This window comes from Haliotis cracherodii, unplaced genomic scaffold (genome assembly GCF_022045235.1).
Source record: "Haliotis cracherodii isolate W230 unplaced genomic scaffold, xgHalCrac1.p SCAF_9, whole genome shotgun sequence".
NCBI lineage: Eukaryota > Metazoa > Mollusca > Gastropoda > Lepetellida > Haliotidae > Haliotis > Haliotis cracherodii.
The window spans coordinates 46,189,789-46,208,177 of NW_027266343.1; the positions used below are offsets into that span (position 1 = coordinate 46,189,789).

Below are 18,389 nucleotides of genomic sequence, written 5' to 3' on the forward strand. Positions count from 1 at the left end.
TTGACCCTCACCAATTCTATGTACAAATTATATTGTAATATTTTAAATAACCGTCTGCAATCTTGGGCTGAAAGCACAGGAGCTCTAAATGATGCAAAAAATGGGTTCCGGAAAAGTAGATCAACTACGGATCATATTCACTCTGTTTGTTCTTTTATTGAAACTAGAAAATGTATTTAAAAAGACACTTTTTCTGCTTTTATTGACTTTCATAAAGCGTATGATAGCATTAACAAAGGTGTGCTGTGGGAGAAATTATGTAACATTGGCGTGAAAGGGAAAATGTTTCTAGAACTTCAATCTTTATATGATAATGTGAAATGCAGTGTACGTATAAATGGTATGCTTACACCCTGGTTTAATGTTAATCGTGGTTTAAAACAAGGATGTTTACTTTCGCCAATTCTGTTTAACTTTTTTATTACTGATTTGCTTGACAAGCTAAATGAAACTGGTATTGGTATTTGTGTTGATGATATTACTATTGCAGCCTTAGCATATGCTGATGATCTTATTTTACTTGCAGAATCGGCAGATGATTTGAATCGTCTATTACATATTATGAATACATGTTGTGTTGATAATAGTATCCTTATTAATAATGACAAGTCCAAGATTGTACACTTTAGAAATGTAAGCGTTCCAAGAACAACAGCTTTTTTAAATATTGGTAACTCTCATTTAGACATTGTTGATTGTTATAATTATTTAGGCCTACTGGCCTCACGGCACATCTTGACTACAATGCTAAGGCAAAAGCAGCAGCTAAATCGGCTAACAGAGCATGAGGTCTTCTTATATGTAAATATAAGGCAATTAGAGGTATGCAATCCACTATTTATTCCAAATTGTATGATACGATGGTTTGGCCAGTCTATAGTTATGGGGCATCTATCTGGGGTCATCGTGACATTTCTTCTGTAAATGCCGTTAACCATCGTGCTTTGAGATTTTTCTTAGGGTTGGGTAAATACGCTCCAAATGTTGCTGTTAATGGAGATATGGGATTGATTCCTCCGATAGTTAGACAGTGGATGTGTATTGTTAGACAGTATTGTCGTTTTATTAAGATGTCCCTTAGATTAAATAAGTATGTTTTTATGTGGTCTGAACGTTATGCTGGTGGACGTGTGAAAAACTGGAATTTCCGTTTGAGGGCAAAGCTGAACGAATGGGGTCTGAATATTTCTGAGAATGTTAGCGTGAAAAGTGTAGTTGTGCGTGTGCAAGATATATGCATGGGAAAGTATGTGTCTGATTGGAATGAACGGTTATGCAAGCCTGGCGGAAGAAAGGGTGGTAACAAATTACGTACGTATAGAATGTTTAAAGATGGATATGGATGTGAAAGTTATGTAAGTATGTATATGCCTCGTTCTTACCGCTCTGCCTTCTCCAAATTTAGATCAGATACTGCTCCTCTGAAGTTGGAAACAGGCAGATATACGAATATGAATGTGAATGAAAGAGTGTGTTTTCATTGTAAGGAAAGTATTGAAGATGAATGTCATGTATTACTTGATTGCCTTGTGTACGATGATTTGCGTGAAAGTTTATACGAAAAGGTGAGTTTTAGCTATCCCAATTTTCTAGAGTTATGCAATACTGATAAACTTATTGTACTTTTTAAATATTATGTATATTTTACAGCCAAAACCTGCTTTTTAATTCTCCAACGAAGAAAAAATATTTTATATGGCTAGTTACGGGTAATATATTTTCATACCTCTTTTACACCAATATGTTTATGCTGTACATACCGTGATATATTTTAAGTCTCGTAACCCTTAACGGGTGGCTCACTTTTATGTCCTTTTATATGTATTTATGTAAATATTTCTGTGAGGTGAGACTCAAATAAACAATCTGTCTGTCTGTCTGTCTGTCTGTCTGTCTGTCTGTCTGTCTGTCTGTATTAAGGTTTTCAGTACCGATTTAAACACAGACGAGGTTCCCGCATACACAGGAAATACTGTATGCTGCATGTCCAGCCTCCATCAACACCTCTAGTGATCTTTTCGCGATCCCGAGCCTTGCGCATAACCATTGTCATGACTTGGTTGAGTGACTTCCTCCAATCAACGTGAAAGGATTACCCACAGAGAAAGAAAGGTTTAAAGTCACCCATAAATCTTATCCTAAGGTATTACTCCAACATCTAAATGCCTCTCAAAGAAGGATTAAAATCCTAAAGATATCCTATCTACGTGGTATAGGTACTCACAACCTCTAATAATAAACTGTTACGTTTGGTATCCCCAGCAATACTCACTATGGTCATTGGGCAAATGTAAAAATCCCAAACCCTAACGAGATTCTGTCTACATGGTCACACCCGGTGGTTGTGAAGATCTCAAATTCTATCAACAGTCAGACAACATGGCTGTTCATATTCATAATTAGTATAAAAGTGTCCCACACAAAACTTTCTTTTAGTAATTCTTTCTAAATACAAAACAGAAAGTGGGGATTGGGGAAATGGGACATATTCCTACGTGAAATAATAAGACATTAGTAGTGGTGACGGCTATATCATAATTGTACTGTCTAAAGCATAAATTTGGCGAACGAAAAACGATATATTTGCAATCAAGTGGAATGACTCATGAGGGCAAAATGAATATGTTCGCAATCCACAAACAATCATTTTATTAATGGCGAACATTTACCAACCCGCGACAATCGTGTCAACACGGGGGGTCCCCTAGAAATAAACTCGCATCTAAATTCACTACTGTTCTACCGTCGGCTAGCCACAATGGCTAGACTGGACCCTCGTGGAATGGTTCATGCCATAAAAGTCTAGCAACCGAACACTAATTAAGACGGGCCGACCTTGTATTTATGGTCTGGTGATCACAGCTCAATGACCGCTCATTAACTCAAATTTCACATCTCACTGTTTTGTTTTATCTCACTATTCATTTGATAAATTTGTCAACTTCAGCTGGAACCCGGCCTCGTGCAACGAGTGACCCACGCTATCTCAACGGGTTGCACACGCGCTGCACACCCGTTGCACACCCGTGTCCAACGGATGCTCAACCAGTGTGCAACCCGTTGAGCACCCGTATCACATCCGTGTTACACGCGTTCTCAACGCGTGTTGGGGAAATGAACTTCTAGGCAGTAGTGTAGGTACATGTAGCTAGGAAGCATAGGCAAATCATATTTGCCTGGTTTATCTTTTTTACGAAATGCCGATTGGGTGTCATTTCTTCAATACTTTGACTGTGAATACTGTGCGTTATCATATTTTTAAAACCTTCATTTCTTATTACAAAGATTGAAGACCGACACGTGAAATTTTTCATTAAACATTCACCCATAGTGAGAATTGTTTCAGGCTGCCTTTAGCAATATTCAAGTGATATCACGTCGGAGGACACCAAAATTAGGATTCACACGTTGTACCCACCTTGTGGGGAGTCGAACGCGGGTCTCCGGCTTGAAGAGCTAACGCTTTAACCACAATGCTACCTTTGTGTTGACCCCCAGGAACCAGGGTGCCGTCAGGATACGATTACACGCTATCAATAAATTCATCGAGTCTGACCACCCCATCAAATTGATTCCACGAGGTAGGTATACTCTAGTCTATGTAACTCCTACGCAGATATCTGATTTTATGTTGTAAGGATTACACACTTCGGATGTCATCACATGTTTCTAAGCATATCAGATGTTTACTGGAATGAGGTGTATGTATACACATCAGGTGTCTACTAGAATAGCGTGTGTATACCCAGCATGTTTTTATTTTTTGTTCACATTTACCAGAATGATGTGGGTGTATACATATCACAAATTTACAATAAATGGGCGTACATATGTCACATCTAGGAGAATGATTTGGGTGTATTTTTATGGCATATTTACAAGAATGATGTGGGTGTATATATATCTCATTTGTACAAGAATGGTGTTGGTTTATATATCACTCACAAGAATTATATAGGTGCAAATATATCACATATTTACAAATAATGTGGTGCTTATAGATCGCACATTTACAAAATAATGTTGGTGTATATATATCACATACTGACAAGAATTATGTCGGTGCATTTATCACATACTTACAAATAATGTTGGTGTATATTTACTACATACTTACAAGAATATAATGGGTGTATACATGTCACATATTTACAAGAGGTGAGGTGAGGTGAAATGGGGTTTAACGTCGCGTCAAAGATTATTGCGCTTATATAGCGACGTGCATGTACGTGTGTGTGTTTGTGTGGCTGCTTGTACTAGTCCGGACTGATGCCGATTTATGGTGCTAGTTCACTGAGATACCATGCCGAAGTTTAACATGAATACCCCACTCAGACACAGTATACTGACTCCGAGCCGACCAGTCCTTGTTTTAGCCCCTTAATGCCGAGCGCCAGACAGGGTAACAACAAGTACCATCTTTTAACGTCTTTTGGTATGACGCGGCCGGGGATATTTACAAGAAGTGGAAAGGGTAGTAGATGGGGTAATTGTACATTTTCTGTTTTCAGTTGCAGGAGGAAGGATTGACGTGTACATGAACAAGTTATAATAAACATAGTGGATACTGTTTTAACTGCAGAAAGCGATTATCATGACGGTCTGTAAATATTCAAGTCTGGACTAGACTAACTAGTGTTTGACACTAAATCTGGTCTTACAATTCCTAAAAAGATGGCATGAACAGTAATACACAATTCTTGAATGCGTGTTGTGATATGAATTTACTAGATATTGTATATATTGTATCTTGCATTTCCCCAGATACATCAGGCGCAGTGGGCATGCGCATCGAGATTGTCATAGACCCCATTGGGAAGTCGTGGCAGAAGGTCGTATGCAGCTTCTTCTTCGTAATATCTAAACACCTGCAAACTGAATTAATACGTTACGTATATTCAAACAGAAAACACACATGCCATGGCTATGTCATGGATTTACGTTGCTGTCAGGATTACTGAAGACATGAAGGTGATTGTCATTATATGTCCAATGTGAATAGATGTTTACACTCAAATTGACGCACTTGAGAGCTAAACTGAAGAGTTTACTTCACGCTTGAATCTTAAGGGAAAATGAAAAAGGAGGTTACTTCATGGAACTTTAACAGTCTGTGATAACAGCTGTACTTTTCCTATACGTTGTGTTTTTAACTGTATCGTTTGCAGTTTCGTTTCCTAATAATACAACTAGAAAATGACTATAAGTTCGTTTATTTACGAAGTCATTTACTTACGTGCTCCATTTCATGCCTCGAGTGTTGTACACGTAGTAGCTATTGGCACCCATGGTGTCCGTCAGACGCACATAAAGAGAGAACGTTTTGGGGTTGTAGCCGTCGAGAACCAAAAACTCGCCCTGTGACTGGTTGACACTTGGGTAGAACTGGACAACACAAGATGAAGAATATATTGATATTCATGTGTTACTTGAGATACGCATAAGCATACTACACATTTACTCACACACATCCACATATCATATATGTATATTTTATACTTGGTTCCTAATCAGAACTAACTTATCAGCTTTCGCCATTAAGTAAGGGTAAGAATTTATGGATGAACAACCTCTTTATTACAAGTTGTTCATCCATAAATCTTACCTTTACGTAGTACTCCAACTTCTAAATGCCTATCAAAGAAGCTTTCGCCATGTTTGCAGTTTTCCTCACCCTGTCATATTCTCTGGTTGACTTTGTTGTTATGTCTTCCAAGGTTACTACAAACCTCACAAAACACAAACCTATATCTAGGAGTCGCCAACTTTTTTATTTACCCTCGTAAAACTGAAATACTTTCAAATCAGCGTTAAACCCAACTCATGATCAATAACTCTTTTAAGAGTAATTACATGTTAAACTTATATATTATGAGTCAGCTGCGCTTACACTCCAAGACCGGCCATTGTTGTCAGACTGTCCACACTTAAAAACTCCAGTGGTCTGCTGGAAACACCCATACGCCAAGGCTCCTGCTTTCACAAAGCTGCACTGAGGACCTAGGGGATTCGACTTGTAATGGTCCGTGATAAACCGTTGCACTCCCCTGAACTTTGGCACTGTCTTGGGATCCTCTCCCGTGTACTCGAACATCCCCCAACTTCCGTACTTGGAGGGTGTACTTGTGTAGGAGAAGTAATTAAATATACCTCCTGATAAATGAAATTTAAAGAGTCAGATCCAAGTGTATTGTAGAAAGGGTTTTCTTGTTTCAGCGATATCATATTAAAATACTAATAATGTATTCACAGCTTGTCCGTATCTTTGCATCCAATGTATACGTTTACATCCAATGTATAGTATGATTCTTGTAATTATGGATGCATAGAACTCTTACAATGCACCTCTAAAATATATAATTGCCATATGTGTTACCAGGTGATTTATTGGTCGGATCCTGTGTAACGAGTTTGAACCATGTGTCCATGATGTCAATGATGGGTTGTTCCATGTGGCTGTCCTTGTTGAAGGCAATGGCCTTGTCGGTCACTGCCTGCGTGTGCTGACCGAAGTGAGCTATGGCACCACTCTCCATCACTCCCGGTCCTCCCTCGTACATTACCAGCTGCAGGCCGTGACTCTGACAACAGATGCACCAGTCAGTGGACATGGTGTATAACTGGCATAATACAGGCATAATGCAAAAGTCACTGAATCAAGTATGGGAGGGGTGATACTGGCACACTGGGCCAGATAACATATTTATATGTAGGGATGTAGTTCTTATATTGGCGTCCATTATTTTCCTCTCAGTATTAAACTTGTGCAAAACATCTGTTGTGGAAATGTTCTATTGCTTATTCGAACAAATCTGCCATGTTTGGAATACCTTTATATATTGTGTTAGTCAGTATGAGGTAGTAATGTGTTTGCTTGCATGTGATTATATGGTTCACCTTGGACATGTTTAAGTAGTAATGGAGATAATCTTCCATGTCTGGGACATCTTTCTTGCACAGATCCTGAATCTGAGACATAGACATGGACACGATCTCCTTTGCCTGAAACATAATACAACACGGCTACAAATCTGTCAGTCATCAAGGGCATTGGGTAGACTGAACGACAAGCACCCCAAAGAATTCACCAAACCATGGATTGCTTTGATCCACCTCAAATGGAAGCTAGGCAGATGATCGCATAATACAAGACGTGGAATAGAAAGTCTAATTAATTGTTTCTCCGTCTAATTGTCTTTATATTAACGGCTATCAAATACGCCCTGTTGAGATAAACTGCTTCATTCAGGGTAAAAGGATTATTGCAGTATCTGATGATGTCAATACTGCTATTAGTGTTTTAGTTGTATTGAAAGTGTACCTTTATGTTTATAATACACAGTTCCATGGCACAATATGCGAGTTCGAGTAGCTGTCACGTTTATTTTTCAACTGCTTTATCAAACTTGGCACCTACGTGTTTGTCGGCAGCCTGATCGCAGTTGAAGTAGCCCGTGAGACCAAGGGCCTTGAACTTCTTTATCTTATCTCCCAGTGCCGCCACCGCCTGTCTGTAATAGCCCTTGTACCCTGTCTGCCATGCAAAAATAGGGTACAGCTTGTCCTTGGCAGATCCGTACACCTGAAATTACATCACACTTATATACCTGGAAACAATTAGGCAACGCTTCACTTATTTTCATGTATCATTTGAAATATCTATAGACATAATTGACATTGGGCATATTTTGATCTGAGGATCCACTGATACCTGCAACACTGTGTTGGTAATTTCACGTTGTTAACAAAGCAAATTAACCACATTAGGTTTTCGTGTTCATATCCAAATGTTGTTGCACGTAAATGAGATATATCATGTGTGATAAAACTAGGCCCAGGCCCACACTTACCAAATTTCTGAACGTCAAAGTATTGAGAGAAAAATTACTTCCTGCATTGTTGTAGAATGTTTTCTGCGGCCAGCCAGAACTTTATTTACAACGGACACTACCGCATGGGAATGACATATTCGACCGATTTTTGCACACCTGTTGTTAATTATAGTTATTAAAATACATAACAAGTTTCGCTGCGAATACGAATATACCATTAGAACTCTTTGTGTTTCTTATGTGTTTGTTGTTACGTCACAGGTAGAAACACCCCAGCTATATCACAGCGGCCGGTAAATAGGTTTGAGCCAGACAAACCGGTGGTTGATATTATGAGCAAAGTCCCACGTCATCAGGGCAAGGTGACACCCAAACAATCAAGTCACTGGCGATCTCTAACCCAGGTCCTCGCGAGGGTTATAAATAAGGTAAGGACTCATAAGACCTACCTGATTCCAGATGTCAACTATCTCAGCTGATCTTCTGCCATAATAAAACTGTCCTGCCTTCCACTGCTGAGAGTCAAGATTCAGCTTGAGACCCTGCTCGCGTGAGTATTTAGTCTGTCGGAATATACCGTTCCATACCTCGTTGGAGTATTCCAGGTACACCTACAAACATCCACACCATCACACTGTCAGTAAAATTAGTCTAGTAATTCAGAAGTTTTGGCATTCGAAATGCATCAATCACATTAGAAGACTTCATATGATTGTATCAATGTTAGGTTACATGTTAAATTGCCTGATTCCTGTGTCATTCAATGTATACATTAATGTACTACATTAAATGGCTTCCAGAAATCCATGAATGTTATTAAGTTCATATTTTATATGCATGTATCAACTCATTCTTAAATAGTTCAAACATATTTTGGATTGTCGTCGTGGTTTCGACCCTATTGTTGCATGTCAATACCAAAACTGAAAATCCAGTTCTGAACACCTTGATACGAGTAAATGACATGGGTCACCTTCAGGTCAGGCCTCAGTGTCTGCTTCACCAGCTGAGCAAAGTTTTTGACGTAGTCATCAGTTGCAGCATGAGGAATGTTGAACCAAGGATTGGCTCCCAGTGTATTGGCTAACTGTATCATGTACTCGATGGCCCCGCCACGTGACCCCTCTTGGGTGTAAGAATCAGGGGTATTACGGTCAGCCCATGTTGTTGGCTCTGGCTGCAGATGATATCACATAGAAGTTTGTTAAAAGAATAGAAAGGTGTTTCGGTTCCTAATATGCCAGTGTTCAGTCATTCGTGTGAGTGTGTATGGCTTCACACCGCTTTTAGCAATATTCCAGGAATATCACGCTAGGGGACACCAGAAATGGGCTTCACAATACCAATGTGAGGCATCGAACCCGGGCCCCTGGCGTGAGGAGCTAACATTATAACCACTAGTCTACCCCAACCGCCCTCAGCGGAGCGCAAACTAAAGCCTAGATATGTTGGGGTTTCTAAAATGTTATTTTAGGTTGGTGTTGAGGCGATGTAATGCCAATGTTAACAGTATTCTTGCCAGCAGCAAATCATATCCAGTATGCAATGACCAGACATGTGTCATGATCTTTCCCTCAGAAGGCACGTCTAGGACATGATCGGGAGACCTTACGCCGACGTCAAGGGCCACCTTTTGTGTTAACTTGGCCGGGCGTGGCACGACTCCCTCATGTTGTCATTGGGAGATTGACTCGAGCCATGCGGCTAAGTATAAACGAAAGTTTGACTAATCGTGGGAATGGGGGTGACAGATTATGGATCAAGTCATCTTAAACGTTCATGTCCATGTTTCTTTTCCCTTACAATACACCGCCAACACGTTCTGTCGATCATCATGTCACACACATTCCTTCCTTTTTTATCCACCCATTACCATCACTCGATACCAACAGATATTTCTGTTATCATCTGGTATGTTCGAGTAATCCCTACTGTTTTGGGGAGTATATTAATCTAATCAGAATGTACGAAACGGAAACATCTCGTAGTCACCATGCCACAGCTGGCGAAAACGACCCTTGTATGTCTGTGATCACTTGAGTGTATCCTTACACCCAAACAGAACATTGATGTATTCATCGCCCATCCTGATTAGGCTATAATATTGAATGGAAGTCACCTTATGACCGTTGGTAGACAAGAAGTCCATGAAACGGAGTTCGGAGTATCGTTTGAGATTTTCTAAGAAGGCTGGGTGAAATGGGAACCGATCGTACACATTCTCGTAGCCTGGGATAAGAACTCGGATGTTCCTTAATGGATTCTTCGGATTCGTCTTATGGATCGTCAGGGTGAAGCCCCCTGAACCAATCTTTGGCATTCTAACAACCATGCGACCTTGAATAAAGAACAGTTCAAGAAACGTATTTAGGTTCTGAAACATGTAATTCACTCAAGGGTTATTTTTAACGTAGTTACGAATTCTTTAACTTCAATAAAATAAGATGAAGTATATCTCACAGCTGTGTATAATGTAAAGATACTTGAATTGCATATGCTGTTTATCACGTTTTGTTAAATCATCCAGTGCTACCTTTTCCATCATAAAGCACGTGTTCTTCAGTAAGTCCAAAGTCTATAATCCCCTCGCCATCATAGAGTGCAGTAAAATTCCCCATCTCTTCATGTGGTCCAAAATCTCTGAACATTAACTGCAGAAGTTTCTGTCCAGCTGGAAACAATTAAATTGATATGAAATTGGAGAAACTGACATGAGATAAGTTAGCAAATTATGTAAGTATCAATTACGTAGTCATATGATAATTACATACTTTGAAGTTTACACTGTTTCTTTCATGCTGATTGGCTGAACTTTTGCCGGAACTACTTTCCTGGGTTTCCCCGAATTCTCGATCGGTGTTTACAATCAACTCGTTTTTCTATTTTCTTTTTCAAGCCCTACATTTATCAGCAATGTAATTAATTAAGTATTTTTGCCTGGTCGTGTAACATGTCATCTGACTTATAAATAAATAAATTTCTGGTGTTTGATTGCGTCTAGCTACAAAATGGATTGTCCTTACGGTGATTTGGATATGGAGTAGTTATCTTTCAACACTAATAACGCAGGTAAAGAAAAATAATTCTGTAAAATTACAGAGGTGAACGAAATTGATTAATTGAGCGATATTGACCTTGATGCCTTGTTTTCGGAAATGACGGGAATCTAGCAACAATGAAAGCAATGTCGTACCCTGCTGTCACAGAGCCAACGCGACTGCTCCTGATCAATCGCAAACTAAAACCCGATTCACTATCGTATCGGGAAAAAATCTAAGATTTTGAGAAGCCATAAAACATAAAAAGGTAAGGAAAGAAACTTAAATTAAAACAGAAAAAAAACCTTGCCTACCTGTATTACCGATTGGTCATCGGAGACGAGAAAATATCCGTAGACGGATTTATAAATCTACTATTCCGGTTTCTGAGTTGGCCGACCTTCTCCGTGCATTCTAGGCCGAGAAGCGGCGGCACATGAGGAGTGACGGGGCACAGAATTGAAGCTGGCATCGGGTCATACAGTTGGTCCATCTTAGGTGACAAGAAACACCAGCTAAGCAAAGTATTACAGCACACGCGACAAATCCCAAACTCCAAATATAACACACCCTGACGTTGAAAATTAACACAAAAACACACAAGTTTCAGAGCACTCTGTTCAATCCCCACCAGTCCATTCCGCATCGTCCGAATTGGTTTGCGATTATCCAAACACAAGCAACACATTCATAAATCGGTGATATTCCCAATTTGCTAGTGCCATGAGAGGGTTCACACGTTGGGGTGTTTTCCATAACTGCTTCATAAACGTCATTTTCAACAACAGTATGTATAAATTTCATCCTCCCGTTCGACTCGAAATGCACCTCTTTACAAACTTATGTGACGTTATATATAATCCGCGCTTGAAGGTTGACCTCGCCTCGGCGCATGGAGGTCATGTTTATATTTTTGTTCACCTTTCTGTAACCTATTTTCAAAATTTGATTTATCCAAAATATTGTTTGTAAATTTTTTCAGAGAATGAAATTATGTTGACATATTTCCAGATTATGTTGTATATATTCAAAGAACTATTTTTCTTTGCGTAACTGAGTATGAGTGGGGAAACGTATGTGACCGAGAGCCGACAAATATCGACGAAATAACATTGTTGCAATGTTCTTCGGCGAAAGCAGAGGACTTCAAATTTAAGCAAACATTGTTACGATATCATTTGGCGAGACCAGTAAACTACAAAGTATGAAATTATAAGAATTGAACGTCAGTTTGGATGGGTTCATTGAAGTGTGAACGATTTAAAGCGCTGGTTAAACTTTCGTGTGAACCTCTTCGCAAGCTCGGAGGTTCACACAGTTTAACCAGCACTTTAAATCGTTCAATCGTTCACACTTCAATGAACCCATCCAAACTGACGTTCAATTCTTAAATGAACATATAGTTATACGTCAACCTTTTTCCATGTGATTTAAACGCGTGGACTAGTGTTATCACAACGTTCACTCAAGCCTGCATGTGCAAGACACAACCTGTTCAACGTACGTTCGAGACTAGCTGGGTAGCCATCTGCCCTCAAGTGTAGCGTGTCCTGTTCATGAGTGTTCCAATCATGTCGTCCATCTCTCTCCGTGACCCACTGCTGGGACAGCTTGTGGACGTCCACGAACTTCACCTCAGAGGAGTAGTAGCTGATTCCACCCAAGTTCATGCCTACCGCCACATCCTTGTTCATCATTCTGGAGGACAAACGACGGAAACAAAGAAATATCAACCACCAACGTTCAAATTTACTGCTTCATTTTTGCACGGGAATCGTTTTTGCACGTCATTATGAACAAGAGATACATGTACGCATTAACGACCAACGTCCATGTCCAACAGTGCATGCTTGTTCGTAAGTCTGGCCCACAAACGACAGTAATTGTATAAACAATAGGCACTTTGCAGGCATCAACGTACATGTTACGACATGTTCATCAAGTAGGTTAGTATGTCAAACATACCCTGAAACAAATCTATCAAATATAGTCCATGTAAGTAAGTAAGTAATATAGATGGCAAATCTAGATTACTACAGTTTGAACATGAAGAAAATCTCTGGACTGTTTTTCATTATATGTTTTCAAAGGTAATTTGCCCCCCAAAATTTACCGTTGTGTCCTGACTTCCTGTTGTCTCTCATATGTTCTTTCATCACGAAAAGTAACACGTTAATTTCATTATGTGCTGTTGTGTACTTACTTATGTTCATGTTCTATACCAGGTATGTATAGTATGACTTTTGTCGGTTTTACTGCTGGTCAGATACAAACTTACATGCTAGAATCATACTTTGAGCAGTCAACTCCCTTGTATCCTTCCCAGCACACACACTGACCATTACGACAGGCGCCATATTTGCATTTCAGGGTACATCCACACTCCCCAGGGCCGATACAAGACTCGCCTTCAGTAGAGAAATGGTTTAGAAATTGTAACATCTTGATAATATTAATGTTTTTGTGTAATGTTCGAGAGGTGGAACCTTCGTTATTGTTTTGTTATTTTCGTGTGCAAACGATTAAAGTTTCAGTGCTATCGAAATGGTTTCGTTTGAATGTGTAACCTGGAATAGGTCTGGGTTTTAATTGTTTCTACTTGTTGTATAAACACGTAAGGCTTTTTAATATACTAACCCGTTTCTACTCGAAGTAATGTGCTTACACTCTACAGATGAATCCTCGCTAAACAGAACATTCAGTATTCGATTCGGTAATAATCAAAACGACAGCTGAGATAAAGCGGCCTTAATAGTATCCGCCATGTTATATTTGTGTCTTCTTTCGATTAACCAGACATTTGTGTTAACCATGAATTATTCAAAGAATTAAGGGTTACGAAAGTGTACATACATGTATACTTCCCATAAGAGTACTTTTAAATGATGTCTTACTGGTGGCCTAAGTTATGTTGTAATTACATCACAGTCACGCAAGTTAGACATACTGACTGATACGTTAACATCAAATTCAAAACAAGCAGTTAATTTAATGCTGTATCACAATAAAACATTTCAGATCAAGGAATATTTCACTGTAATCAAGAAAACGATTTTACTGAAGTTTGTATCATGAGTAAAGTGTCAAGAAGATCTGTTTCAGAATTCCAATTAGAATTCCCACACCACACATAGACATGACTGTGTATCACTAAATATACCAAATTTAAACATACCATTCATACATTGGCAGTCCCACACACATTTATGTTGAGTCGGGTTCCATTTCCATCCGTCGGCACAAAGGCAAGTTTGGTCTGTCAGTCATATATTAATGAACCGTTTCAACTGAAGTTGTTTAAATTATTATATTATTCTGTGTTATAGAGGACGAGACACTTAATCTGAAAACGTGTTGCAATCAACTTCGAACGAGGGTTGGCGATGTTAATAATTTGCACATGCGCCAAAGGAATTCAACTTTAAAGTCACGTCGGAAATATTTCAGCCATACGGTGACTTGATCAAAATATACATTTTTACATATGTCGTGAAAGGACACTACAATCACCAGTAATTATGTTTCACAGATTTACTTAAAACTAGATATATATCCAAATTATCAGATTTACCGTTTCGATAAACGCAAGGCATTTGCTATACTTCGGCATGAAAACAAAAGCAATCGACATCGAATAATGAAGCCAAACGCAACATACTTTTGAGCGTTTGTAATATACAAACTAAGTGTGATTTAAAACATTTCTGTACAATTTTAAAACGAATATATAGGGCGACATCAAACCAATTCTTCACTTGAAAATATCCAGCTTTCCGATTTTTGTGATAATATTTGAAATTGATATAAATGTTACGTGTGTACCACTGGCACAGCGTCCATAGCCTTGGCATCCACAATCACCACTGCAGTCGTTGCCGTAGAATCCCTGAAAACACTGGCAGTTGTTGTTGATGCACCGTCCGTTCCAGTTACACTCGTTGTTACAGACAGCGGCGGCAACACTAGACATATAGAAGAATCCGTAATACGACATTTATAAAATCGTTATATTATTGACTGGCCGTTGTTGTTCATTTTGTTGGTCACCGATCACCGATGTCTATGCTGGCCATCGCTACCCAAGCTATTTATTATCCACTGGTCTTGGTAGGTCATGATAGCATTCGTGGTGGTTAATTATAAAGCGTTTGCTCGTCACGCCAAAGACCCGGATTCGATTCCCGACATGGGTACAATGTTATGAAGCACATTTCTGGTGTCCTCCGCCGTGATATTGCTGGAATATTGCTAAAAGCGGCGTAAAACCTTACTCACTCACTCATGACAGTTTTCACCTGTCATTGTAGCTTAGATGTCATATACTGACCACCACAGCTCAAGCTATATATTATTCACTGGTCTTGGTAGCTCATGATAGTATTCACCTGTCATTGTAGCTCAGATATCAGATACTGGCCACCACAGCTCAAGCTATCTATTTTTCACTGGTCATGGTAGCTCATGATAGTATTGACCTGTCGTTGTAGCTTAGACATCAGATACCGGCCACCACTGCTCAAGCTATTTATTTTCCACTGGTCTTGGTAGCTCATGATAGTATTCACCTATCATTGTAGCTTAGATATCAGATACTGGCTACCACTGCTCAAGCTATTTATTTTCCACTGGTCTTGGTAGCTCATGACAGTATTCACCTATCATTGTAGCTTAAATATCAGATACTTGCCACCACTGCTCAAGCTATTTATTTTCCACTAGTCTTGGTAGCTCATGATAGTATTCACCTATCATTGTAGCTTAGATATCAGATACTGGCCACCACTGCTCAAGCTATTTATTTTCCACTGGTCTTGGTAGCTCATGACAGTATTCACCTATCATTGTAGCTTAGATATCAGATACTGGCCACCACTGCTCAAGCTATTTATTTTCCACTGGTCTTGGTAGCTCATGACAGTATTCACCTATCATTGTAGCTTAGATATCAGATACTGACCACCACTGCTCAAGCTATTTATTTTCCACTGGTCATCGCTGCCCATGATATTATTGACTGGTTTGTCGTTTTACAGTCTGGTGTGATCGAAATGCTGTGGCGCAAAAACATCTAATCTCATTACAACTGACGCATCTTCACCCTTGCTTGGGAAAAGCTGATATCACGGTTATATCATGTAGTTCTGCGTAAACGCTGATTTCAAAGTACGAATTGATCACAGTTTTGTACATGATAACTCAATGACATTTCCAGACTCATATCTTTGTATGTGTAGTGTACAGTTCTCTGTTCAGTCCGATGTCTGTAGAGGTGAACTATTATGGCAGGAAATGGTATTAAACCTTATTGTTTGGGGTTGTCTCTGAAACAACCAATTCAGTCACGGAAATCATTTAAAGCAAGTGAAAAGAGGTATGTTGTAAATAAATAATATAAAGTAACCTTGTACGGGCATCAACAAACATCTTCGAAGTGTAAAACTTTCCGTCGGGGGTTGGGGGGGTGGGGTGGTGGGGGGGTGGGGTGGGGTGGGGGGGGGGGGAGTAGTTAGGTTCACTTGCTAGTAACACCATTCTTTAGCACATGATGTCATTACACAATGTAGAATCTGTATGTTTATTATACTGGATGGGAAATACATGTAGATTTGGATTGGTTGGTTGGTTGGTTGGTTGGTTGTTTTACGCCGCACCAAGCAATATTACAGCTATATGACGGCGGTCTATAAATAATCGAGTCTGGACCAGACAATCCAGTGATTGATACCATGAGCATCGATCAACCCAATTGGGATCGATGACATGCTTCTACCAAGTCAGCGAGCCTGACCACGCGATCCCGTTAATCGCCTCTTACGGCAGATTTGGAGTATACAATGGTTAACATTCAGACTTCACATATGTTGATCGGAACATTTATGTCAGTAATGTGAAGGAGTCAGCTGGCCTTGTTTTGGATTAAAGACATGACAACAAGATAAGACATGTTTATTACGATCTAATTTAAACAGTTTGTTTGGGATCGGTTCTGGACTAGTTTTTGACTTTGTCTTATTGGCCTATATATTTCGCCAATATTTTGATGTGAAATGACGTTTGAAATTTGGTAACTAATTATACCATATTTCACAAGTAAAACAGGACATATTAAGTTAAAACATAATATCACGTCTATCTGCCTCGCAATTGACGAGGTACGTTTGCATTTCACTTAACAGCAAGAAAAAGGTATAAGAACAGTACATTGTATGTATGCACAAATATTTATCAATTAAAAGAGGCATCAATATCTTCGTCCTGCCGAGAAGTACAATAGTTGCATCTTACTGTGTACAGAACCATTGTAATATGTCGACATCCGCTCTATCATCGCCGTGCTGTTCGTCCGTTAAAATAAGTCAGGAAGAGGCTGATCGTGGGTTTGAATCCCAGATTAACTCTTTATGATTACCTGTATGTCAGCAGTTTTCGGTTTGACCACTTAGTCACCGTGACTTCGCATCCAAATTCAAGCTGATCGTCCACGATACAAATGACTGATTACTCACTGTACATAACAATCGACATAACAATGCATGACATTTGGAGGAACAGGCAATAATTTATGCAACCATATACGTACGTTGCCGTCACTGCAAATGTTGTTATGATTAAAATCCCATGCATTTTGGCTGCATCCTAGAAGATAATGAGCGAGAAGTCAGTTTCGTCTTAAATATATTACAGATATAGGTCAACTAAATCTGGCCTACCTAAATTTAACACAGGCCAACACAAATGTCGTTATAGCGTATGTGAGCACATCAGATGTTTATAAGAGTGACGCGTGTACTGTATGTGTATTGGTGTTTACTAGAATGAGGTTAATGTACATGTATGCCTACCAGCTGTTGTCTGGAATGATAATGTATGTATACGAATTATATATGATATAGTTTGAGAGTTTAAGGAAATTGCATTCACTGGAAACTAGCGTTTTATACATATAAGTATCAGTAGATGTATGTTCAGAAATCCTGCACTATCAAAGAACTTGATATAATTGACATATCAAAAAGTGCCACAATTAAGGTCAGTACGTGAACTGAGGAAGAAAAAACATGCATCAGTACTTTTGATTTGATTTTAAAACCCGAAAACATGTCTATTCCTCTTTTGTACTGGATTCCAAAGCTCCATAAACATACGTACAAAGAGAGATATATTGCTTGGTCCTGCAAATGGACCACTGAATCCTTGTCTCAAAGATTAACCATAATCCTTATACAATCAAGGAATGACTTTGTGAGTACATATTTAGACTACGCCTGGCCTTGTTCCGGATTAGAGACATGACAATGCCTTATGATAAGATCAACCTTTCAAGAAGAGGTTTGAATAGTTTGTAACATTGTTTGGGATAGGGACATGTACTAAAACAGGATTCTGACCTTGTTATGAGCGCCGTTATATCTCTTCGTGTGTATGGTGTTAAAAAATAGGTTAATTCGTATGGTAATAATAATAATAATAATAATAATAATAAAATATAGCTACAAGCAGCAATAGCGGGATCCAAGTA

At 39.1% G+C, this 18,389-nt stretch overlaps 1 protein-coding gene across 1 annotated transcript; it reads right to left on the bottom strand.

Moving 5' to 3' along the window:
- Nucleotides 1-4,705: 4,705 nt before the first annotated feature.
- LOC139452466 (uncharacterized) lies at nt 4,706-17,538 on the bottom strand. The gene is made up of 15 exons (XM_071233958.1): nt 17,451-17,538; nt 14,693-14,832; nt 14,046-14,126; nt 13,149-13,278; nt 12,375-12,568; nt 10,366-10,503; nt 9,952-10,169; nt 8,806-9,009; nt 8,282-8,443; nt 7,418-7,582; nt 6,898-7,002; nt 6,377-6,581; nt 5,891-6,153; nt 5,237-5,385; nt 4,706-4,875 (listed from the first exon to the last, which is right to left on the bottom strand). The coding sequence occupies exons 1-15, from the start codon at nt 17,492-17,494 to the stop codon at nt 4,770-4,772; spliced, it is 2,304 nt and encodes a 767-aa protein (XP_071090059.1). The 5' UTR covers nt 17,495-17,538; the 3' UTR covers nt 4,706-4,769.
- Nucleotides 17,539-18,389: the final 851 nt, after the last annotated feature.